Below are 25861 nucleotides of genomic sequence, written 5' to 3' on the forward strand. Positions count from 1 at the left end.
CCCTGAGCCCAGCTCGCCGGGCTTGAGGCGTGCACAATTTGGCCCTGGTTAGCCTAGAGCTCACTTCGTTGATGTGGCTGCCTTCCAGGTTCTGGCACTGCGTGTGTATACCAGCACCTCCGGCTTCTACCTGGAGGTTTTTGTTTGTTTTCTGGAGACAAGGTGTCTCTATGTAGCCCTGGCTGTCCGGGAACTTACTCAATAGGCCAGGTCAAAATTTAAATAAAATATAGTCAATAAGTACTATAACTGATGACAAGTGACCAGAACTAATCAGGAAACGGGAATTTCAAATTCACTTTAACTTCTCATAAATAGCAGATCCATTACGGTTCTTTGACTAAGCTTTGTGAAGAATCCGAGAACAGAGGTGACTGGCACAGGGAAGTGCTGAGAGAGTCTAGACCCGAGACACTGCTATCCAAGCAATGGAAGGTACCATCATCGGTTGTGATCCTTCTGCCTCTGCCTCCCTAGTGCTGAGATTACAGGCGTGAACTGACTCACCTAGCATTAGAGTTGACAGTTCTTTAAAAGATTTATTATTATTATTATTACTCATTGCTTTCTTGAGACAGGATTTCCCCATGTATGCCTGGCTGCCCTGGATGGAACTCACTCTATTGACCAGGCTGGCCTGGAGAGCAGAGATCTGTCTGCCTCTGCCTCCCCAGTGCTGGCATTAAAGGCATGTGCCACCACGTTTGGCCTAAGATTTATTAGTATTTTTATTTTGTGTGTGTGTGTGTGTGTGTGTGTGTTTTGCTTGGATGTTTGTATTCAAACACAAATAGAAAATACAAAACACGAATACAAAACATTTGTATTCAAGCACAGTTGTGGCTGGGGCTGCACAATACAGGCTAACAGAGGGCACTGGACTCCCCAAGACTACTCACAGGGGTTGTGAGCCAGTACAGAGATGATGAGACCAGAACCTGGGTCCTGTGCAAGAGCAGTGAGTGCGTCTAACCACTCAGACATCTCTCCAGCCCCGGAGCTGACATTTTCATACAAAACCCATGTTAAAAAGGAAAAAACTGGGGCTGGAGGGATGGCCCAGTGGTTAAGAGCACTGTTTGCTCTTCCAAAGGATCCAGGTTTAATTCCCAGCATCCACATGGCAGCTCACAACTGTCTGTAATGCCAATTCCAAGGGATCTGACACCCTCATGCTAATGCACATAAAATAAAAATTAAATACATTATTTTTAAGAAAAGAAAAAAACAAACAAATATGTGAAGTGCTAGTGAAGTCGAGCCTTGCTGCCTCCACTGGGTCAATTTTGTACAGATTCAGTGGTTGTAGAGTTTTGTTTTAGAGAATTTTTTCTTTTTCTTTTTTAATAGCTTGTAGCTGATGTTCATGAAGAGTGAATATTTAGGACTATGCCGATAATGAAAGGAAATCTCATCAAAGGGTACTTTTCTTTCTTAAAGGATAATTATTCTTCCCATCTCTCTCTCTCTCTTTCTTTTTTTTTTTTTTTTGAGACAGGATTTTTCTGTGTACCCTTGGTTGTCCTGGACTCGCTTTGTAATCTGAGCGCCCGGAGAGGCAGAGGCTAGGCAGATCTCTGAGAATGCTTGACAGTTGTGTCGTGCTGTCCTTTGCTGGCAAAGTAGGCGGAGGACAATACCTTATCTTACCTCCATGGATGTAGACTGTCTTGGACCTGCTTTATGATTTGTAGTCGTGACGGTACTTTTCTTGGAGCTTGGTTTTCGCTGTTGTTACTTTTTAAAAAATTGTTTGCCTTCATGCACTACGTGCGCTGGGTGCCTGCCTCTGCCTACAGAGGCCAGAACTGGGTGCGGGATCCCTTAGAAACGGAATCAGTCTGTTGTTGGCCACCAGATGTGGCTGCTGGAAGTCACACCCAGGTCCTCTGGAAGAGCTGCAAGCACTCTTAACTGCTGAGCTGTCGCCCAGCCCCTCAGAGCTGTTTTCTTTCTGAGACAGGGTCTCACTATAAAGGGACGTAGGACTCACAGAGATCTGCCTGTTTCTTCTGCTTAAGCGCTGGCATTAAAGGCCTGGGCCACTAGGCCCAGCATCTCAGAGGCGCTTTTAATGATGTTTCTCCTCTCTTTTCAGATGACAATTGAGAAGCTAATTTAAAAAACAAAAACAGAGAAGGTGTCAGGTAGCAAGCACAATAGTAACAGAACTGGACTGTTTTCTGGGATTTTTTTTTACCCTCCCCCCCTTTAATGGGGTGTTCTGGATGTCACTACAAATTTGTTCAAAAGACAGCTGGACCTGGGAAAGCTGTTGCTCCTTTTGATTAATACTACTTTTTTTTTTGTTTGTTTTTGGTTGTTTTTTTTTTTTTTGAGACAGGGTTCCTCTGTGTAGCCTTGTCTGTCCTGGAATGGAACTAACTTTGTAGACCAGGCTGGCCTGATCTCATAGAGATTCCACTTGCTTCTGCTTCCCAAGTGCTGGGATTAAGGCTGTGGACCACCTCCGCCACCTGGCTTCTTGTTTTCTTTTTAATGCAAATATCTATATAGATATTATTTAAATCTCTGGAGATACTAGCTATGTTGTCATATTTAGAAAAAAGTATGCTAGTTTACCATGCTGAGTGGGCATCACAGTAATTAATAGCCGTATTGGTCTAGAAACATTAAGCTTATTTTTTCTATTAGTAAAGGAATTACACTGTACATTTGTAAGATCTTATCTATGAGGGATGATTACAGAACCCAATAAAGAATTCTCTAAACAATGAAACAAAAGATCCACATCAGGACCTGCTTGATTTCCAGGCCTGATAGGCTAGGATCAGATGAAAGGGGAGGACTTCCCCTACCAGTAGACTGGGGGAGGGGCAAGGAAGGACAAGAGCGGGGAGGGAAGGATTGGGAGAGGATGGGGAGGGGTCTACAGCTGGGATACAACGTGAATAAATTGTAATAAAAAAAAAGCGCGTGATTTCCTGAACCTGAAGGCTCACAATCACCTTCCAACTCCAAAGAATCTGAGTCCTCTGACCTTCAAGGGCACACACACACAAACCGTGCTTCTGTTTGTATTTATGAGATTTATAATTTGGTATTACAAAGAAATTGCCCTGTTGATCCTCTGGCTGTTAAGTCCGAGTTTGTTGAACTACAAGTGCCATTCATCTTGGGTATTAACTAAGATTTAGTTAATAAAAACGATTTGTTTTTCTTGAGTCGTTTTAAGTCAAACACGGTACATAAAGGGATGGAAGGAAATGGTTATGAGTTTCAAAGATAAAATGTGAAATGTCAGCTAGGCGTTGTGACTCACCTCAGCACTCAGGATTAGGGATAGGGTTGGGTTAAGGCAGGAAGATCAAAGTTCGAGGTCAGCCTGGGCAGCACTGGAAGACTGACAAAAAACAATCTAGGAGACTTTACAGACATCCCTTGATAGCTGCGGGGTAATCTTGTGAAGCCCATCTCCCATGCGCCCTTTCAGGAACACGAACAGCTTTTGGCCACAGTCTTACCCACCCTTCTCTCTTCTTCCAGTCGTCGTATTTATGCTGCCCAACGCATGCCTTCACGCTTTTGTTCTGTTTCACATTCCACCTGTAGGAGTATGTCGAGCCAACTTGGCGCCAACAACCAGGTCTGTTTCTAAGGTGAACCGAGTTTACGAATCTTAGCCTTGCCATTTAATCATAAAGACTTCGGAAGCAAACCCAGTAAAAAGCACACGTAAATCCAACCCAAAACTTCTTGAGACCTAAAAGGACTCCCCCAGATCATTACCGTGAGTTTCACTGATTTTACACGTTGTTCTCAAGTACAAAACAGCCCGGCTTTAAGAACCAGGGACCAAGTCAAGCCTCCGGCCAGGCCACTTTGGCTTTGGGGGGCGACGTGCTGACTGTATAGTTATGAAGCGCACCCCCCAACACGGAGGTGTAAGTTTCCAGGGAGTGCGTCCTACACACTGCACGCCTAGGAGCATCTAACTTAACCCCAGTTAAGCCAGGCGCTCCTCGGTCAACACAGAGGGAGCAGTGGGACCCGCGCCGCGAGCCTGGCAAAGCCGGGGGAGCGCAGCGCGGCCGCGGTGACGTCAGAGCCCCGGCTCTACCCCGAGGCCCCGCTCCTTGTCCCACTCTGGAGCCCACCCGTGACCGCGGAGGGGGGGAGGGGGCGCGCCCAGCGGCGCCCAGTGTTCCGAGCCCCAGCGTCGGCCGCGCGGGGACCCCCGCGACCCGCGCCTCCGGCCGCCGCGTCCACACGCCCCACTTCCTCCCCGGAGCCCGCATGGCGCGGGGGTGGGGTGGAGAGAGGCGCCAGGACGCCGGAGCCCGGGGCGGCCGAGGCCCCGGGGCGACGCGACGGCGAGCCGCCTTCCCGCCAGGGCCCCCGAGGCGCTGGGAGCGGTCTTCCCGCCGCTCGCCCGAGCTCGCGGCCCCCGCGAGGCCCGGGGTGGGCGTGGCCTGCAGCGCGCGAAGCCCCGCCCCGCCCCGCGGCCTGCTGGACTGGCCGGGTCCTCGCCCGCCGCTCTCTTCCTCTGCGCGTCGGCGGCGGCGGCGGCGACGGTGGCGGCGGCGGCCTGCTCTGCGTTCGCGAAGCTCGGCCCTCGTGGGCGCTCGTGGGCGGCGGGGGCCCCGCGCGCGGCGGGTCTCCGTGCGCTCCCCGCGGGGGCTCGGAAGTGACGTGCGGCAACCCCGGCAGGAGCGCGTTTGAATCGGTTCCCGGCTTGCCTCCCGGCCGCCACCGGGGAGGAGGCCCGGAGCCGCGGCGGCTGCAGCCGAGGGCACGCGAGGGGGGTCGGCGTGGCCGCGCAGCGCGCCCGAGGCCCGCCGAGCGGCCTCTCTGTGCCCCCAACATGGCAGCGGCGGGCGCGAGCGAGCCCGGCCGCCTCTCGGCGGCGTCCCACAGGGATGGCGCCGTCGACGGCTCTAGGACGGTGTACTTGTTCGACCGGCGCGGGAAGGAGTGTGAGCTCGGGGAGCGCTCGCTGCAGGTCTCGGAGCGCACGACCTACGCGAGGTTCCGCGCTTCTGTGTGCCAGGTAGGCTTCGGTGCCCGGGAGGGATGCTCGCGAGCTGCCGGGGGCGGGCGGCCCGCGGCCCGGCCGCCATAAACTTGTCAGACGGCTTTGGGTCCCCGCGGCCTTGGCCTCTCTCCCGGGGGCCCCCGCCCCGGATGGTCCTCGGCTGGACGTCCCCGCCGGCCGAGGGGGATGGGGTCCCGCCCCTCCGTGGGCCTCGCCGAGCCTCGAGTTTGGGACCTCGAAGTTAGTGGCGCTTATCGGAGTTAGGGGCTGCTTAATCGTCGAGTATTTAGTTCGTGCTGGAGGGGAAGCACCTGCGTCCGTCTCCGTAACTGCAAAAGTAGACTGCGGAGTTGTGTCCGCGGTGTAGTCAGCGTTATGGGGGTCACGCCTTTTGGAGGTGGTGAGATTCCGGGAGTTCGCGTACCCCAGATTCAAGGAGGTGATGTACTCGTTCTCCAGGTTGCGTTAGAGAGTTTGCGTGGCCCGTCCCTGCAGGGTTCTTCTGCACAGTAACATTGAGTTGGGTTAGTATTTGGAGCTGTCCTTCGGGTTTTCTGAGAGCCAAGCTTCTTGGGAGTTCCTGCACTACTCCAAGTGTCCGTGGGAATTACAAAGAATGAGTATACCAGCTTGAAAAATTAATGACCATGTAGCAAAACCTGCTTTATATTTTGACGTGCCTTGTGGATTGTGGTGCTTAGGGGAGGGAAGTTGTGTGATTTTGTTTTGAGACAAGGTCTTGCCGTGTAGCTCTGGCTAGCCTAGAGGTCCCTATGTTGACCAGGTTGGCCTCAAACTTTCCATCATCCTTCTGCCTTTGCTGTCCAGTGTTGGTAGAAAGAGGCCCAACTGGCACAGTTCTGTGCTCTGAGCTTTTAAAAGAAGGAATATGGTAATGCTCGAATTAAGCACAGAAACAGTTTTAAAAGAAAGACGTTTGAAGTGGTGTTTTGCCTCCTGAAAACTTAAGCTTAGGAACGGCCTAGGACAGTGGTTCTCAGCCTTTCTAGTGCTTCGACCTTGCCCGGGTTGTGGTGTATGTAATGTAAATATCTGTGTTTTCCTGTGGTCAGAACCAGAGGCCCAGGACATAAACTTTGTACATTTGTTGAAACAATTTATATTGAGTGTTATTGTGCCAAGGTGTGAACGTTCTTAGTTTGTAGTTCTGTTTCCACTGTCTTGACATGTGCTAACTGTTCACACAAATTGGAATGGACACATAAATCAGGACAAAACTAGGTAAACTGAAGTTCATTCATTCTGTGCTTGTGTATGTGCAGGTAGAGTATCAGAGTGTCTTGTTGAGTCTGAGTCTCAGACTCAACTGTAGCCAATAGCCAAGGCTGTCCCTGAGCTCTGTAAGTATCTCAGTGCCAACGGTTTAAAAACCCTGGAGCCTCAGTATTACCCCTGTGACCTTCCTCTTTCATAGCACTGTAATGCATGTTTTAATTTTGTTTATATAGTTTCAGTTACTATCACCAGGATTAGTTTTTACAAGAAAAGTTTTTATTTAATTATTATTTTATATATATGGATGTTTGCCTGCATGCATGTCTGTGCTCTGGTTTTGTTTGTTTGTCTTTCCAGACATGGTTTCTCCATCTGCCTCTCCCTCCCTGAGTGTTATGATTGAAGGCATGGGCCACTTAGCTGCGCTGTGCGCTGCTTCTTGCCTGGTGCCTTCAGAGACTAGAGGAGGATGTCTTGTGAGCTGGCATATGGGTGCTGGGAATCAAACCCAGGTCCTCTGCAAGAACAAGTGCTCCTAACCGCTCAGCCCCAAAAATGTCTATCTTAATTACAGGCTTCACAGAATTGGGTGTGATTTCTTTAGTACCACTGCTTACATTAACAGAATTGTGATTTTTTTTAGTACTGCTACCATAAACATTTTAAAATTCATAACTTTTTGTTTTGTTTTGTTGGTTTTTCAAGACACACTTTCTTTGTGTTTCCCGTTGTAGACCAGGCAAGCCTTGAACTCAGATCTGACTGCCTCTGCCTCCCAGAATGCTGGGATTACAGGCGTGCACCACCATGCCCTGCTGGATTAATAACTTTTTTGTTGTTTCAAGAACATCTTTTAAGTTTTTTTTCCTTTTTACATTTTTATATGTGTGTGCACATACATGCACACGCTTGGCTTTGCCAGTGCACATATGGAGGGCAGAGAACAACTTGAGCAAGTTGGTTCTTTCCTGCTCAGATTGTCAGACTCTGCAGCGCTCTTACCACTAGGCTATCCCTCCACCCATGTGTTTTTGTTTGTGTTTAAATCTTTAAACAAAAGGTCTCTCCCTCTCCTTGTAACCCAGGGTGACCCCAGACTTGTGGCAGTCCTCCTGCTTTTGCCTCATACTTCAGAGCGTTAAGGTTATAGTTGGGTCTCCATATTTTGCCAAGTTTTCTTGTTGTTGCTTTTTTCTTTGCCCAAGTGCTGGGCTGGGATCATAGATGTGGGTCACTTGCACCCTGCTGTTGTTTTTTTTAAAGATTCATTTATCTTCGCATTGCCTGTGTGAGGGTGTAAGACTCCTAGAACTGGAGTTAGAGTTGGGAGCTAACGTGGTTGCTGAGAGTTGAACCCAGGTCCTCTGGAAGAGCAACCAGTGCTCTAAGCACTGAGCTGTCTCTCCAGCCCTGTTGCTGTTTTTTTGTTTGTTTGTTTCTTTATTTTTTTGTGATTGGGTTTATCTTTGTAGCCCTGGCTGTTCAGGAACTCACTCTGTAGACCAGGTTGGCCTCAAACTCATAAAGATCCACCTGTCCCTGCCTCCTGAGTGCTAGTATTAAAGGCATGCATGTTAATGCACCCAGCATTAATTTTATTTAATGAATTACTTATTTTCTGTAGACGAGTGCTCTTATCTTTATGTACACTCGCATGCCAGAAGAGGGATGTGAGATGTAAATGGTTGTGAGCCACCTTGTGTTTGTTGGGAATTGAACTCAGGACCTGGAAGAGCAGCCAGTAGTGCTCTTAACTGCTGAGCCATCTCTCCAGCCCTCACCCCCAACATTTTTTTAACACCTGATTTTAGCCATAAAGGCCAGAAGTCACTACTGGTTGGAGTTGGTATATATATATATATATATATTTTTTTTTTTTTTTACAATTACTTGTTTTATTTAGAGTCTAGCAATGTACTCAGGATCTTCTTATTTTTGTCTGGTATCATAAGTGTTAGGCACCGTGCTTCTGATGATAAGTAGTTTTAAATTGCTTTTCATAATTTCCCTTCCCTTTGGATATACGCTATTTCTCCCTTTCCTCTGTGAAATAAATGTGTAACTCTTTAGATATGTTAGACAAATAGCAAGTACTACTGGTCTTTTTATACAGACCTAGACATTCACTCTAGGCAAGGTAACTCATTTAAATTGGATAATAAAAGGTAAGTTAGTGTTCAAGTCCCAAACCCCTGTACTTTGCATGTATGTTTCTCCTTCCTTTTTTGCTATAAGAAACGTGTTTCTCTTAAGATTTATTTATCTCGTGTGCATTGGTATTAATCCTGCATCCCCTACACCTTTGCATTTTCAGCTTAACACCAAAGAAAGTATTTCTTTTAATAAATTTCCTTTATTTTGTTTGTTTATTCTAGAAACGGTGAAGGAAACTTGAATAGAAATGAGAGAGGGGAACTAGTAAGAAAAAGAAAAGCTAGGCATAGAGTTTTGAAGTCTATTTTTTTTTTTTTTTAACTAACCTACCTTTTAAAAAATTTATTTTTCTGTGTCTGAGTGTTTTGCCTGCAGTGTGTCTGTGCACCACATGAGTACCTGGTACTTGCGGAGGTCAGGGAAGGGCAGTGGAGCCCTTGGAACTGATAATGGATGCTTAGAGTCAAATACAGGTCCTCTGCAAGGGTGACAGGTGCTCTTAAGCTCTGAGCCATCTACAGAGCCCATGGTTTCTGTTCCCCAAGTGAAGGACTGAATCAATCACCTAAATTACATACAGGATTACAGAGGTTTCAGTTGACCTAGAATTGCTAGGCTGGCTGAGGATCCTGGGGATTGAACTCAGGTTGTTGGACTTGGCAGTGAGTAGCTTCACTCGCCCTGGGTTTGTCTCTGAGAGTTTCATGGGTCCTTGTGTAGCTGAGGACGGCTTTCTCTGCGTCCTGTGCTGGGGTTACATGGGATACCACTCCCTGATGTGCAGTATTACAGAAATGTCCCCGTCTCACAGTATTATGTGACCTACCTATTTCCATGTGTGTCTTGGAAACTGTGGTTTAGCTGAAAGGCTTCATTATATGTAATTTAGTAGGTTCAGCCTTTTTTGGGTAGTTTCAGCTGGATTCATCGATTAAATTCTGATTTAGTGGCTGCCTATTTTTGTTGTTTTGTTTTGTTTTAGACAGGGTCTTAATACAACCCTGGCAGACCTAGCCTGGAACTTCTGGCAGCCCACTTGCCTCTGATTCCTAGATTCTGTTACAGCTATCTGCTAACACACCCAATTTTTTATTTTAATTTTTATCTATTCTTTTTTTTTTTTTACCTTTTTTTAAAGATTTATTTATTTATTACTTATGCAATGTGTGTTAGCATGTACACCTGCACCCCAGAAGAGGGAACCAGATTTCATGTTTAGATGGTTGTGAGCCACCATGTGGTTGCTGGGAATTGAACTCAGGACCTTTGGGAAGAGCAATCAGTGCTCTTATCCTCTGAGCCATTTCTCCAGCACCCAATTTTTATCTATTCTAACACACCCATTTTTTAATTTTTGAGACAGTGTCTTGCTTCAGTCCTGCCTGGAGTCACTCTTCAGCCCAGGATGGTCTCCATTTTAAGCAGTCTTCCTGTTCCTGTCTCTTTTAGAGTTGTTGTCATTTGTGGTTTTTTTTTTTTTTTTTTCTTTTTTAAAAATTTTATTTAGTTAGTCTGCAGGGTATGGGTGCTTTGGCACATATGGTAAAGGAAGCCTTTCTGTGCCTCATTTCAGTTCCTCTTTTTGATTGGTAATTTGAGTTAAGAACGTAATTATGTTTTTAGACAGATGTCAGGCTTCTCTAGACATCTTGTAGCACATGCATTCATACCTTAGTGCTATAAAATACATTTTCTTTCTAACATTTTACATATCTAATTTGTATGAAATGAGTGTTATAGTAATGCTTTGTTTCAAATAAATTGGTTCCTTATGTAATGGAGTGGTGGAGGATGTCTTTGGCTGGTTTCTCTTGCTGTTAAAATCAAGGGCTTTTGAGATGACTCAGTGGATAAAGGTCCTTGCCACTAAGCCTAAGGACCTGAGTTCATACCCAGGGCCCAAATGGTGGAAGGAAAAGATGACTCTCTTAGGTTGTTCTCTGACCCCTATATATATGCTGTTGCCAGACATGTCCCCATAAATGAATGAATAAATGAATAAATGTAAAAACTTAATCCTTTGAAAATGTCTCACCCAATCACTAGTGGTTTTTTATTTTTAAGATGTTAGTGGTTTTTTATTTTTAAGATGTTGTAATTCGTTCTTTAGCAGTTTTGTATATGTGTACAACATATCTTGCTCATACCCAATCTAAATCTTGTTCCCGCCATACCTCCCTAGCTTTCTCCTACCTGCCCTTAGGGAATCCAGTTAGTGCCACTTACAGGTGTGGTGCTATCTCACCTCACCTCAGCAATCACACCTCAAAGAAAAATGACACCTCCTTCCCAGTTGACAGCAGTGTCAGTTGCCAATAGCGCCTCAGCTAGGGATAGGGCCTCTTCAGCTCCTTTCCTGTCCACACGATGTTCACCGGCTTGATTTTCTGTAGGTCTTATGCAGGTAACAGGAGCTGCTGTCCAGTAAATAACATTTCACAGCACTCTTCCCCATCTTACAGCTCTTGCATCCTGCTGTATGTTCCAGCTCTTACTGATACAGTGTTCGTTTAGGCCTGAGCATAGTCTCTTTTTCTCAGCCTATGGCCAATTATGAGTCTCTGCATTGACTGCTGCCTACTCCAAAGAAAAGCTCTGACTGTGAGTATAACCGTAACTATTTAGAAGGTAGTGGCAACGTGCCCATTTAACACAACAGCAACATTCAGGGCCAGTCAGAAGCAGGTATGTCACTATTTTATCAGGAGTGTCTTGCTTGCAGGTCAGCGGGGATCCACTGCTGGGGAAGCTCACTGTGACTTTCCTATCTGACTGGCACTGTGAAAGCTAGCCATCAGAAAGGAGGTTTCTGTCACTTCCTATTTGATGTGGAAGTGTGCTGCATCTTCAGTAATGGGGTGTTAGCATACTGTTGTGGTGGGCAAATAAGAGCAATAGCCTGTGTTGTTCTGGAGGGTTTTGGGACCTCCCTGACAGGAGGGTGGCCTGTGCCTGGCACTGAGATTTTCTTTCTGCAGGAAGCATTGTCCATCTCTTCAGGGCACCTCTGTTCAAATGTCTTTACAGTCCTTTAAAATTACATATATATGTATATACACACACATATCTTATTCTTTGACAATTTAGACAGGATATTTTGACTACATCCACTCTATTTCTCTCCTTACCCAACTTTGTATCCTTTTTGATTTTTTTTAAAAGTCCATTTATGCTGCCCATATGCTCTTGGGATTGGAGCTATATGCTGGAGCACAGTGGCTATACCACAGTTACACCAGTGGTTATAACCTTAAATATGATTCTCTCTTCTAGTAGCTGTCTGTAATTATCGTTTCAGCTAGTGGTAGGACTTATGCTTGCCTCTTCCCTCCATCACTGGGATTTTATCTGGCTTGAGCTTGTGTAGGTCTGTGTATTCTTTCAGAACTACTTTGGGTTTGTGTGTGCAGCTGTCCTGTTGTATCAGGAAAATACTAGTTCCTTGTAGTCACATACTCCCAAGCCCCTTTCCAGAATGAACCCTGAACCTTGAGGAGACTAGGTATGATACAGATAGACAATTTAGGGTGGAGCGTTCCAGTCTCTTTTTCTCTGTACCTTGATCACTTGAGGGTCTGTGTAATGATTGTTTATTACAAGAAGAAGCGTCTCTTGTGAGGGTTGAGAGAACACTAATGTATGGGTATAATGGAAAGTCATTAAAAGATGTGAGCTTAATAGAAGAGTAGTTGGTTCCCCACTTGGGACTGTTACCTGTCTAGCCATAGGTTCCTCTTGTGAAAAGGGCCTTAAACCCAGTTAGGAAGTTGTTCATGCTCATGTCACTAAATAGCCCTCCCTGGTGGCCTGGAACTCAGAGAGTTGTATGCCTCTGCCTTTCAATTTCATGTGCTGGGCTTAAAGGCATGTGCCTCCATCCCCAGGGAATTATATATTTGTAATTAGCATACAAAGTAGTGGGTTTTCTGTGAGGCTTCTTATACATCCTCAGTGTTGGTTTACAAACCTCCTCCCTCTTTGTCCACCTCATCCATTGCCACATCCCCACACAAACCTTTAACTCCAACACCCTGTCTACTTCCATATCACATCGTTTCTACACTGCCCTCTTTCCTTTCAAGGCCTGTCTCCTTCTCCCTCTTTTTGGTTTCGTGACCTCTATAGATACTCCAGATTAATTATAGAAATCTTAAAAATCTGAAGCTAAGATCCACATATGTAAGAGATCATGCATTTGTTTTTCTGGGCTTGAATTCCCCACGGAATATATTTTCTAATTCTATCCATCATTCTGAAAATTTTATAAACTTACCTTTCTTTGTAGTTGAACAAAATTCCACCGTGTTATATACCATATTTTCATTATCTGATGATTGTCACATATGATCTGGGAAGCAAATAGCAAACAAAAACAAACATTGTTAAATAAGCAATTTGTATGGCTTATAGTAATTAATTTTGCAAACTCAAAATTTAAAAATGCCGAGTTTTATATGTTCTAGACAAGTAAGTATTGTAGTTGTTGTAAAATTATAATATCAGTATGTTCACATTCTTGCAAATGTGAACAGTGCGTTTATTTCCTTTAAGTAATAATTGGTTCTATTTCTTTTATTTTGCATAGACAATTGGTATTTCATCTGAAGAAAAATTTGTTATTACAACTACAAGTAGGAAAGAAATTACCCGTGATAATTTTGGTAAGTAAGCAGTTTCCTTTTGTATTTATTTACTATGTAGTGATAGAGCAATAGCTGTACACTGCCATCTGTCCAAAGTACTGATAATTTGGAGTACTTTGGGGCATGAGAGAAGAATGGCCCTTTGTCTTCACAGAAGTCACATTTTTCCTGCTGTCAGTTGGGTCTATGGAAAAATGAGGCCTTATTTGGGCACCCACAAAACTGAGCTCTTAGCAAATTTGAATTCTTTCATTACTTTTTAACCTTTTAAAAAAGTTTTCATAACCTGCCAGATTTTCCACTTTTCTTGTTTCCCCCTCTATCATAGGGTTTCCACATGTAGCGCAAAGTGCCCTGGACCTGGAGTACTCCTTGAGTACTGGGGTTACAGGTGTGCATCCCCATGTCTGGGTTGGTTGCTTTTCTTTTTAAAACAGTGTACTTTTAGCATTTTAAAATTATGTGTAGTATGTGTGTCTGTGTATGGATATATGCACATGTGAGTGCAGGTATCTCCCGAGTCCAAAAGAGGGTGTCAGGTCTGCTGGCACTGGAGTCACCCACCACGAGTGCTGGGAGCTCATCTCGGGTCTTCTGGGAGAGCAGCAGGTGCTCTTGATTGCTGAGCCTTCTCTGGGTCCTGTTTTTTCCTCTTAAATAAAACAATAAAGAATTCTCCATTCTTGTTGATACCACTCCAATACAAACCCTCATCTGATTGTTTTGTGATAACTTTTTTTTCTTTCTGTTAGTATTTTTTATTGTTTATTATTATTAGTTACATTTTATTAACTCTGTATCCCAGCTGTATCCTGCTTCCTTATTCCCTCCCAATCCCACCCACCCTCCCTCCCTCAGCTTCTCCCTGCCCCTTTCCAAGTCCAATAACTTAACTTCTTAAGAATTGAGTGTTAAAAAAAAAAAAAAAAAAAGAATTGAGTGTTTTGGAGGCAGGCAAGGTGGCACATACCTTTAGTCCCAGCAGAGGGATTAAAGCAGCGGCAGGGGATCTCTCAGGGTCAGCCTACTTTCCGGCTGAGTGCTAGGACAGTCAGGAGAGCTACACAGAGAAACCCTGTCTCAAACAAAAGCAAAAAAACCCAAGAAAAGAATCGAGTGTTGGCACTGAAGAGATGGCACTTGTTGCTCTTGCAGGGGACCCAGGGTCAGTGCCCAGCACTCACGAGGTGGTTCATAACCGTCCCTAACTCCAGTTGGAGGAGATCTCATGCTTTCTGATCTCCGTAGCACAGGCATGCACGTAGTGCACAGACATGCATACAGACAAAACATCCACACACATGAAATAAGTAGTCAAGAAAAAAAGGGTTTAAAACCTGGCTATGTGGTATTTGACTCTAAGCAGAGCAATTAGGATGTGGAGTCAGAAGGATAAGGAGTTCAAGGCTAGGCTTGGCCTGTATGAGGTGCCCTATCTCAAAAAATACTTGAGTGTCTCAACTTTTCATCATGCGAAAACACAAAATGTTCCACCTGTGAGGAAGCAGACCTTCACTAGACACCAGTCTTGGACTTTCCAAAACGTAACAAATTTATGAGATATAAACTTGTGCTTTACTGTATCTTTAAAACTTTTTTTTACTTACACATGTGTATTTGAATTTGTATGTGTATTCGTGTAGAGGCCTGAGGATGCTTTGTGAGTAGTTTTCTCTTCTACAGTGTGGGTCAGGGATTGAACTCAGGTCATCAGATTTTGATAGCTAGTACCTTTTCCCGTTGAGCAAGCTGACTCAATCTGTGATGGTTTTTACAGAATTAATAGTAAAAAGAATATGTTCTTCAGCTGCCATAGTAGCTTACACCTGTCATCCCAGCTCTCAGGAAGGTAAGGCAGGAGACTTGCCCGGAGTTGGAGGCCACTTTGGGCTATCTAGTGAGTCCTAGGCAAACTCAAGCTGCAGGGAGATCCTGTTTGAACAAACAAACACATGATGTTGGGCATAGTGATGTACAGTTGTAATTCAGGCACTTGGGTGGCAGAAACAAAGGACCTCTACCTCTCAAAGGTCAGGGCCTATCTACATAGTGAGTTCCAGGTCAGTGAGAGTTACCCAGTTCCAATAAATAAATAAACGTTTCAGAACTGCTCACATCGGCACACATGTAATCCTGAGGCAGGAAGGTGAGTTGGAGGCCAGTCAGTGATAATATCATGAGACCCTGTCTTTAAAAAAACACAACACACTAAACAAGGACCACTGCAATGGATAAGTGGGTAAAAACACTTGTCTCAGAAGTCTGACAGCTTGAGCTTGATCCCCAGAACCACAGTGAAAAGAGAGAACTGAGTTCAGAAGGATGTCCTTTGACTTCTGCATGTGTACTGTGATATGTATTTTCCCACATGTGTGCTGGCATATGTGCACGCATGCGCGCGCGCACACACACACACACACACACCAAAGAAACTTAAGTGTTTGAATATTTTAAAGTTGTAGAAATATTTATGCCTGTTCCATTCATGCTGTTTATATTTACAACTGGAATTTGTAAATAGATCCATTGACAATTCACTTATACCATTAAGAGCATTTCATAGACACAATTTACATATTCAGAATAAATTCACTGAGTTTGTGATGCTACCCTAACACTTATGATTTTAACTCTGATTACAGATGAAACTGTTAAAGATGGAGTCACTCTGTACCTGCTACAGTCAGTTGACCAGTCTCTGTTGACAGCGACAAAAGAAAGAATTGACTTCCTACCTCACTATGACACTCTGGTTAAAAGTGGCATGTATGAATATTACGCAAGTGAAGGACAGAACCCTTTGCGTAAGTAATCTGTTGGTACACATTTTCGATTAATCTCTTTTATTCTTTATTCACATATGCTATTACTTCACATTCCTTTCTTTCTACTTTATTACAAGGCCATAGTAACTTATTTTGATCTTCTTTTATATCCAACTAAAAGTGGGAATTTTGTTTGTTTAAATTTTTTTTTTAATATTTTAAGCTGGTCGTGTGGTGGTGCATGCCTGTGATCTTAGCACTCTGGAAGGCAGAGGATCTCTGTGAGTTTGAGGCCAGCCAGGTCTACAAAGTGAGTCCAGGACAGCCACTGCTACACAGAGAAACCCTGTCTCAAGCTCCCCCCCCCAAAGAATTTTTTTTGAAATATTTATTCATGTATGTGTGGATGTATGCCACATGAATATGGTTTCCCAGGAAGGCCAGAAGAAGGTATCAGATTTCCTGGACTTAGAAGCAGTTGTCATCCACTGTGATGGATAGGGGAGAGTGCTGGAAACCAAACCCAGGTCCTTCTCAAGGGCAGCAAGTGCTCTTAACTGTTGAGCAGTCTCTCCAGCCCCAGTCTTTTTTCTTTTAATTGTGTGATGTGCGTGTGCAGGTATGTATGCCATAGTGTACATGTGTAAGTCAGAAGGCAGCTCCTCACCTTCTACCATGTTTTAAGCTGGGCATTTGTTAGTCACTGCTGTGGCTGCCAGGAAAACTGGACTGTAAGCTTCCAAAGAGTCTCTCGCCCTTGCCTAGAGGCATACAGGTGTGTGTTACTACACATGTGTTTTTTTACGTGGGTTCTGGGGATCCAGAGTTACTAAGATTGCACAGCAGTGTTAACCACTTAGACATCTCCCCAGCCCAGAAACCAACTTTAAAGGAAGAGCAGTCACCTTTATGCCTACCTAGTGCTAGGTGTGCTTGAGTACGCTCAGCATCCTGTACTAGACACAGCTCTCCTCTCTTTATAGACAACTTTTCCTGGTGGCTGTAAACCACCTCGAGTTAAGAAGATACCTTTTATTTTTTTTATTTATTTTTTACTTATTTACTCTGGATTAAACCTAGAGCCTTGCGAATACAGGTTAAACATTCTACTGTTGAGTTATAACCAGTCCCTACTTTGTAAATTTATGCAGTGAAATTATAAAAATAAATTTGTGTGCCTGTTACTACGTATTTAATTTCTCCTAAACCTGTACAACTTTCCTGGTTTATAATTAGAGACTGCTTATTACATATCAGATGGTTTACCAGATCTTTGACTCTGTCAAAGTACTTTATGCTATTAACATACTCATTAAAAACCATATTAAATTTTTTTCCTTAAATGTATTTTACTGTTAAAAATGAGAAAAACTGGTAAGTGAATAGAATATGAAAAATAGTTACATCGCTACTACCTGAATATAATCATCACCACCTTTGATGTTTATCGTTTCAGATCTTTTTCTGTGAGTTGATTTTTTAAGAATATATTTATGTGTGAAGTGCAGAAGCTGTATTAATAGACAACTAAAGCACTGTTTCGTGGCTCACCTCCCTCTGTGTCCTGCTCCATCTACTTTCAGACCATTCATCTTCGTTTGTTCTTCTCTCTGTTAGTCAGCCTGTCAGCTTTCAAGGCTTGAGTTAGTCTCTGCTTTCCTCACCTTCTTCATCTATCTGCAGATGTCTGTAGATGTTACCACTGACTAGAAAGGTTGTAGTGGAAATAGCTCTTTCTTTCTTTATTTTTACTTTCTGTATGTATGTCTGTGCACCACGTGCATGCAGCATCCACAGAGGCCACAGAGGGTGTTCGACCCCTTGGACTGGCATTACAGATGGTTGTGAGCTTCTGTGTGGATTCTGGAAATTGAACCCAAAGCCTCTGGGGGAACAGCCAAGTACCCTTGACACTGAGCCAGCTCTCCATCCCTAGAAATAAGCTTTTTAATTTTTTTAAGATTTATTTTTAATTATGTATATACCTTGTTATTTGACACCTTTGCTCAATTTACTTTGTGGCAGATGTTACCTTCTGGTATGCTGTAGAATTTACTTACTGTTTTAGTTACTTTTCTATTGCTGTTTCCTCCCCCGCCTCCCCTTTACTGTTGTTTTTTTGGTTTGGTTTGGTTTTGGTTTTTGAGATAAGATTTCACTTTGTAGCACCGTCTGGCCTGGCACTTTCACTTTGAAGACCAAGCTGGCCTCATACTCAAAGAGCTCTACCTGCTTCTGTCTCCCGAGTGCTATACCATCACACTTATCTGTGATTATATTATTATTTATTATTATTTTTTTTTACTGTTACTTTATACGTATGGATATTTGCCTGCATATATGTACCACTTGTATGCAGTGCCTGCAGAAGCCAGAAGCAGAATAGGCTGTAGGTTCCCCTGGAACTAGAGTTAGAGATGATATGAGTCTCCTTGTGGGGGTTGAGAATTGAACCCAGGTCTTGTGTAGTGGAGTCTAGAAGGGGGCATCAGATCCCCTGGAATTGGGGTTTCAGCAATTGTATATCACCTGATGTGGGTGCAGAGTACTGAACTCTGGGCAGCAAGTGCTCTTTCACAGGGCCGTGTCTCTAGCCACACATTCCCCCTTGCTTTCTTTTCTTTTTCATATGTAGGGGCTGTCCTGGAACTCTTTGTTTGGCCTTGACTTCTCAGAGGTCTCTTTTGCTTTGCAAGTTCTAGAAATAAAGACAAGTGCCACCATCCTCAGCTTGTAATTATGCACGCTCTCTCTCTCTCTCTCTCTCTCTCTCTCTCTCTCTCTCTTGTTCATTCATTCATTGGCTTTACATCCCGATCATAGCCCCTTCCTTTTCTCCTCTTGGTCTCATCCTCCCTCCCTCTTTCCCCCTTCCCGCCTCCCTCAGAAAAGGAGGGCCACACCACCTACCCATCCCAGCACATCCAGTCATAGCAGGATTGAGTGCATCCTCTACCACAGTGGCCTATCAAGGCAGCCCCTGCCAGGAGGAAGCTATGGAAAGACATTTAAGAGAGTCCTTGTCAGAGACAGCTCCCGTTCTTCACATGAAGACCAAACTGTCCATCAGGTCGATTGTGTAGGGGACCAAGGTCCAGTCCATACATGGTCCTTGGTTGTCAGTCTCTACAAGCCCTACTGGCTCAGTTTAGTTGAGTCCGTTGATTTTCCTATATGGAGCTCCTGTACCCTCCAGGTTTTTCTGTCCTTACCCCAACTCTTCCACAAGGCTCCCTGTGCTCTGCCCAATGTTTGGCTATGAGTCTCAGCATATTTTTCGGTCCATTGCTGTGTGGGTCTTCTCAGGGGACATCTGTGCTAGGCTCCCATATGCAAGCATAGAGTATTAATAGTTAATAGTGTCAGGGGTTGGCTGGCTCCCATGAAGTTGGTCATAGGTTGGGCTAGGCATTGGCTGGACATACCCTCAATCTCTGTTCTATATTTATCCCTGTACATTTTAGGTTGAAGGTAAATTTTAGGTTGAAGTTTTTGTGGATGGGTTGGTGTTGCCCTCCCACTAGAAGTCCAGTCTGGCTAGAGGATGGCCTCCCCAGTTTTCATGTCTCCCGTTAGTAAGGATCTCCTCTAGAGTTAGTCCCAGGAACCTACCCTGTCATAGGTCTCCAGCCTCTCTCAGAGATCTGCAAGCCCTCTGCCTCCTTCCTCCCCTGCCCCACATCAGATCCACGCTCCCATTTCCCTTAGCATTCTCTCTCATATCCTGTTTCCTCTCCTTGAGCACCTTCTCTGTCTATTCTGTTTCCCCTACTTGAGTTTCATGCATCCTCCCTTGGACCCTGTTTGCTACTTAGCTGCTTTGGGTCTGTGGATTGTAGCATGGTTATCCTGTACTATATGGCTAATATATGCCCACTTAAAATTGAGTACATACTTTGTGTGTCTTTCTCGGTCTTGGGCATTTCACTCAGGATGATTTTTTCTACTTCCAGCCATTTGCCTGCAAATTTCATGGTTTCCTTGCATTATATAGATGAACCATAGTTTCTTTATCCATTCTTAGGTTGAGGGACAGCTGGGTTGTTTTCATTGTTTGGCTACCACAAACAAAACTGTTATGAGCAGTTGAGCAAATATTCTTGTGTGTTAGAGAGTCTTTTACGTATATGTCTAGGAATGGAATATTTGGGTCTTGAGGTAGAGCTATTCCTAATTTTCTGAGAAACCTCCAGATTGATTCCAAAGTGTTTGTACAAGTTTGGACTCCCACCAGCAATGGAGGAGGGTTCCCCATTCTCCATATCCTTGCCAGCATGTCAGTTTTTTATCTTAGCCATGCTGATAGGTATAAAATGGAATCTCAGAGTTGTTTGACTTGCATTTCTCTGATGACTAATGATACTGAGCATTTCTTTAAGTGCTTCTTGGCCATTGGAGATTCCTCTGTTGAGAATTCTCTGTTTATCTCTGTACCCATTTTTTAATTGGATTATTCGGTTTGTTAGTATCTAATTTTTTGAGTTCTGTATATATTTTGGACATTAGCCCCTTTTTAGATATAGGTTTGGTGATCTTTTTCCAATCTGTAGGCTGCTATTTTGTTTTATTGACAGTGTCCTTTACCTTACAGAAGCTTTTCAGTTTCATGAGGCCCCATTTATTAGTTGTACATTTTTAGAGCCTGAGCTATTGGTGTTCTGTTCAGGAAGTTGTCTCCTGTGCCACTATCTCTGGTTTTATGCTAAGGTCCTTGATCCACTTTGGCTATGAGTTTTAGGCAGGGTGATAAATATGGATCTATTTGTATTTTTCTACATGCAGATATTCAGTTAGGCTAGCAGCATTTGTTGAAGATGCTGTTGTTTTTCCATTGTATGATTTTGCTTCTTTGTCAAAAATCAAGTGTCCATAGGTATGTGGATTTATTTCTGGGTCGTCAGTTTGATTCCATTGATCCACCATTCTTTTCTATGCCAATATCAGTTTTTATTACTGTTGGTCTATAGTACAGCTTGAAATCAGGAATGGAGATAACTCCAGAACATTTTTTTTTTTAAAAAATACAAATTTGCACATGTTTTAGCTATTCTGAGTTTTTTATTTTTTCATATGAAGTTGAGAATTGTTCTTTTGAGGTCTGTAAAGAATTGTGTTGCTATTTTGATGGGAATTGCATTGAATCTGCAGATTGCTTTGGGTACAATGGTCATTTTCACTATGTTAATCCTACTGATCCATGAGCATGGGAGATCTTTCCATCTTCTGATATCTTCTTCAATTTCTTTCTTCAGAGACTTGAAGTTCTTGTTATAAAGGTCTTATACTTGCTTGGTGAGAGTTACACCTTCAAGATAGTTTATGTTTTTTGTGGATTTTGTGAAGGATGTTGTTTTCCTAATTTTTTCTCAGCCCATTTATCACTTGTATACAGGACTACTGATTTTTTTGGATATAAATTTGCTGAAGGTGTATATCAGCTGTAGGAATTCCCTGGTAGAATTTTTGAGGTCACTTATATATACTGTCATGCTATCTGCAAATAGCTAGTTTGACTTCTTCCTTTTCAGTTTGTATCCCCTTGATCTCCTTTTGCTCTGTCTTATTGCTCTAGCTAAGACTTTAGCACTATATTGAAGAGATACAGAAAGAGTGGGCAGTGTTGTCTTGTTCCTGATTTCAGTGCCATTGCTTTAAAAATCTCTCTGTCTGACTTGATGTTGGCTATTGGCTTGCTGTATATTGCCTTTATTGTATCTAGTTATATGCCTTCTATCCCTGATCTCTTCAAGACTTTAAACATGAATGGGTGTTGAATTTTGTTTGATGCTTTTTCAACAACTAATAAGATGATCATGTAGGTATGGTGCATTACATTGATGGATTTTCATATGTTGAATCATCCCTGCAACCCTGGGATGAAGTGTACTTGGTCATGGTAGATGATATTTTGATGTGTTCCTGGATTCTGTTTGCAAATAATTTATTGAGTATTTTTACATCAATGTTCATAAGGGAAATTGGTCTGAAATACTCTTTTCTTTCTTGTCTTTGTTTTGTGCTTAGGTATCAGGGTAACTGTAGCTTCATGAATTAATTTGGCAATGTTCCTTCTGTTTCTGTTTGGTGGAATAGTTTGAGGAGTGTTGGTATTAGCTCTTCTGTGAAAGTCTGGTAGAATTCTGCACTGAAACCGTTTGGCCCTGGGCTTTTTTGATTGGGAGACTACTTCTATTTCCTTAGGGGTCTACTTTAATTGTTTACCTGATCTTGATTTAAAGTTGGTAAGTGGTTTCTATCAAGAAAATCATCCATTTCATTTAGATTTTCCAGTTTTGTGGCTTACAGGCTTTTGAAATAAGACCTACTGATTCTTTGGATGCCCTCAGTTTCTGTTGTTATGTCCCTCTTTTCATTTCTAATTTTGTTAATTTGGATACTCTCCCCTCTGCCTTTTAGTTATTTTGGCTAAGGGTTTGTCTATCTTCTAGTTGATCAAGAACTACCTCTTGGTTTTGTTGATTCTTTGTATTGTCTGTCCTCTTTGCTTCTACTTTCTTGATTTTTAGCCCTGGGTTTATTTCCTACCGTCTACTCCTCTTGTGTGTGTTTGCTTCTTTTTTGTTCTAGAGCTTTCAGATGAGCTGTTGTTTGTATGTCATTTTTCCAATTTCTTTATGATGACACTTAGTGCTGTGAACTTTCTTCTTAAGCAGTGCGTTCATTGTGTCCCATAAGTTTGGGTATGTTGTACCTTCATTTTCATTGAATTCCAGAATGTTTTTCTCTTTTTCTTTTCTTTTCTTTCTTTTTTTTTTTTTTTTTATTTCTACCTTGATCCAGTTGTCAATGAGTAGAAGTTGTTCAGTTTCCATGAGTTTGTAGGCATTCTGGTTTTTGTGTTGTTGTTGAAGTCCAGCTTTAAACCATGGTGGTCTGATAGACTACAAGGTGTTGTTTTAGTTTTCTTGTATCTGTTAAGGCTTGCTTTGTGGCAGAGTATGTGCTCATGTTTGGAGAAGGTTCTATGAGGTGCTGAGAAGAAGGTATATTGTTTTGTAGGTATTTGTTAGGTCCAATTGACTCACAATGTCAGTTATTTCTCTGTTTAGTTTCTGTCTGGATGATCTGTGAGGGAGGTGTGTTGAAGTCTGCTGTTAATGTGTGGGGTTCAGTGTGTGATTTAAGCTTTAGTAATGTTTCTTTTACGAATATGGGTGCCGTTGCATTGTGGGCATATCTATTCAGAATTGAGATGTCATCTTGGTCGATTTTTCTTTTGATGAGTATGAAGTGCTCTTTCCCATCACTTTGGATTAATTTTCATTGAAGGTCTATTTTATTAGGTACTAGAGAATGTCTAGTCTACTCCAGCTTGCTGATTGTTTCCGTTTGCTTGGAAAACCTTTTTCCAGCCATCCAACATTCTGAGCTAATGTTTATCTATGTTGCAGAGGTGTGTTTCTTGTATGCAACAGAATACTGGATTCTGTTTTTGTAACCATTTTGTTAACCTGTATCTTTTTATTGGTGAATTGAGGCCATTAATAGTAAGAGATCTTAATGACTAATGATTGTTAATTCCTGTTATTTTGATGTTGGTGGTGTTAGTGCGAGTGTGTTTGTGTGTGCTTTCCTTCTTTTTCTTTTGCTGATGTGAAATTATTTCCTGTGTTTTCTTGGATGTAGTTATCATCGTTGGGATGAAGTTTTCCTAATGTTTAAATTTGGTTTTGTCTTGGAAAATATCTTGTTTTATCCATCTCCATCTGTTATTCCTGTTTTCTTCCCTAGGTTTTCCATCTCCAGGATTTCTTCAGATTGTGTTTTCTTCATTGCTTCTGCTTCCATTTTCAAGTCTTGGATAGTTTTATTCATCTGTTTTTGTTTGCCTGTATTTCTTTAAGGGATTTATTAATTTCTTCTTTAAAGGCCTCTATCATCTTCATGAGACTGGGTTTAAGGTTGTTTTCTTGTTCCTCAGCTGTGTTAACATATCCTGGGCTTGCTGTAGAATGAATTCTGGTGTTGACATACTACTCAGGCTCTTGTTGTGTGTGTTCTTGTACTGGCCTTTAGCCATTTTGTTGTCTCTGGTATCGGCTGGTGGTTCCTGGGGACCGCCAGTTTCTGGGGATGTACGTAGGTGTAAGGTCCAGTAGGATGGAGGGTGCAAGGGCCCAGGAGGTGCTCACCACTGCTGTGTTTGTCCAGTGGCCTGGTGAAAGCAGAGGGCTGGTGTGTAGAGATCTCACCTGTCTTCCCCAGGTGGCCACCAAGGGCCTGCAGGGATTGGCCACTAGACCCAGAATGGGGTATGCAGGGGTCAGTGTAATTACGGTTTTATTAACTTTCCATGTATTTATTTATTTGTATGCATGAGGGCATATGAACCAAGACATGCATGTGGAGGTCAGAGGACAGCTTGTAGAGGTTGCTTCTCTTCTACCATGTGAGCCCTAGGGATGGAACTCAGGTTGTCAGGCTTGGTGGCAAGCACCTTTACCTGATGAGCTATCTGCCTGTCCCATGGTTACATTTTATTTCCCATCTTCCAGTAAAATGTTGAACTCACTAGAAATAGAACCTTTGCATCATGCTATCCCTACAGTAGTGCCTGGCAGATAGTAAGTGCTTAAATATTTGAATTTTGAGTCAATTTTAAATAATTTCCTTGGAGATAAATTCATGAATATATACGGTATAGTCAATAGATACACTCATTTTAAAGACTTTTGATGTAGCCTAATTACCACACAGATTCACTATATCAGTTTTCAGCAGTGCCAACATTCCACACGTAAGTGGAGAGCATCTGCTTAATCTTTGGCTTTGGCTTCTGTTAACTTTACACTGTATCCCAAGGTCTCCTCTCATTTCTTTGTTTCTGGTTCTTCCTTATTTTTGTTGTGGCCATGTCTTCAAGTCATGTTTGTCATGTCTTTTATATATTTTCTTTCAGCCGGCAGATCTGAGGTTTTTTTTTTTTGTTTGTTTTAAGATTTATTTATTTATTATGTATACAATTGTATGCCTGCACACCAGAAGAGGGCACCGTGTGGTTGCTGGGATTGAACTCAGGACCTCTGGAAGAATAGCCTGTGCTCTCAACCTCTGAGCCATCTGTCTAGCCCCATATCTGACTTTTATTGTCTGTAGGCCAGTAAGCAAAGTTTTTACCTCTGGCTGTCTAGTCTCCTTGTTAAAGACAGTATCTGTTTCAGCTTCCGATATAGTGCTCATACTAATTGAATTTGTTGTATTAGTTACTGTATAAAAATGTATATATTTCTAGGGGCAGAAATTGAAACTTTTCTCAGTGTTCCTTTTCCCCTTTCCTTTTTCCTGCCGTGTGGAGGGTGGTTTCCAGACAGGGTTTCTTTGTGTAGACTGTCCTGGAACTAGCTCTGTAGACCAGGATGCCTCAGCTCACAGAGATCCTCCTGCCTCTGCCTCTTAAGTGTTGGGATTGAAGGCTTGTGCCACCACCACCTGCATATTGCTTCTTTTTAATTCGAGAAATAAAAGTGATTGCTTTGCAGGGAGGAGAATACAAAATAATGCTGCCAGTAATGAGCTGAATGTCAGGTTGGTGGTCTGCTGGGAACCAGTAACACAGAGCCAGGAGACATGTCTAGTCATCTGATTTTCTCCAAAGAAACCATCCCACTATAGTTTAGCTTTGCCAACCTTACTGGGGTCCCTTTTAGGACCATAGTGATTACAACAACAGCTGTATCACTGAAAAGCCCACCCAGCATGGTGATACCTCTTGAAAGCTGTATCCTTGAGCTCCCCACGTGGCCTACAGGCAGCTCAGGCAGCAATTGCCTACTGCTTTATAACTTTGGGGGTGGATATTGTGAGCTTTGCTAAGATTCAGGAGCTTTCTGGACCTCTTTGTTTTGAGACACGGTCTCTGCCTAATTAGAATTCACTATGTAAACCAGGATGGCTTCAAACTCACATAGATCTTTCTGTCACTTCCCTGAGTCCTGGGATCAAAGATGTGTGCCACCATGCCTGTCTTGGGCCTCTTTTAGAGTCTAGAGCCTTGTCAGTTTTGTTTACTTCCACGTCTTCAGAGTTTGTAAGAGAGAATGTTTAAT

General features: G+C 43.0%; 1 protein-coding gene across 1 annotated transcript in view; it reads left to right on the plus strand.

Annotated features, from left to right (window-relative positions):
- Positions 1 to 4518: 4518 nt before the first annotated feature.
- Smchd1 (structural maintenance of chromosomes flexible hinge domain containing 1) overlaps positions 4519 to 25861 on the plus strand; it is a 112906-nt gene continuing 91563 nt past the window's right edge. The window contains exons 1-3 of the mRNA XM_060368153.1: positions 4519 to 5011; positions 12972 to 13047; positions 15672 to 15833. Of these exons, the coding sequence (XP_060224136.1) occupies positions 4826 to 5011; positions 12972 to 13047; positions 15672 to 15833 (424 nt within the window). The 5' untranslated portion in view covers positions 4519 to 4825. The remainder of the gene's footprint in view (positions 5012 to 12971; positions 13048 to 15671; positions 15834 to 25861) is intronic.

Source organism: Meriones unguiculatus, chromosome 15 (assembly GCF_030254825.1).
Source record: "Meriones unguiculatus strain TT.TT164.6M chromosome 15, Bangor_MerUng_6.1, whole genome shotgun sequence".
Lineage (NCBI taxonomy): Eukaryota > Metazoa > Chordata > Mammalia > Rodentia > Muridae > Meriones > Meriones unguiculatus.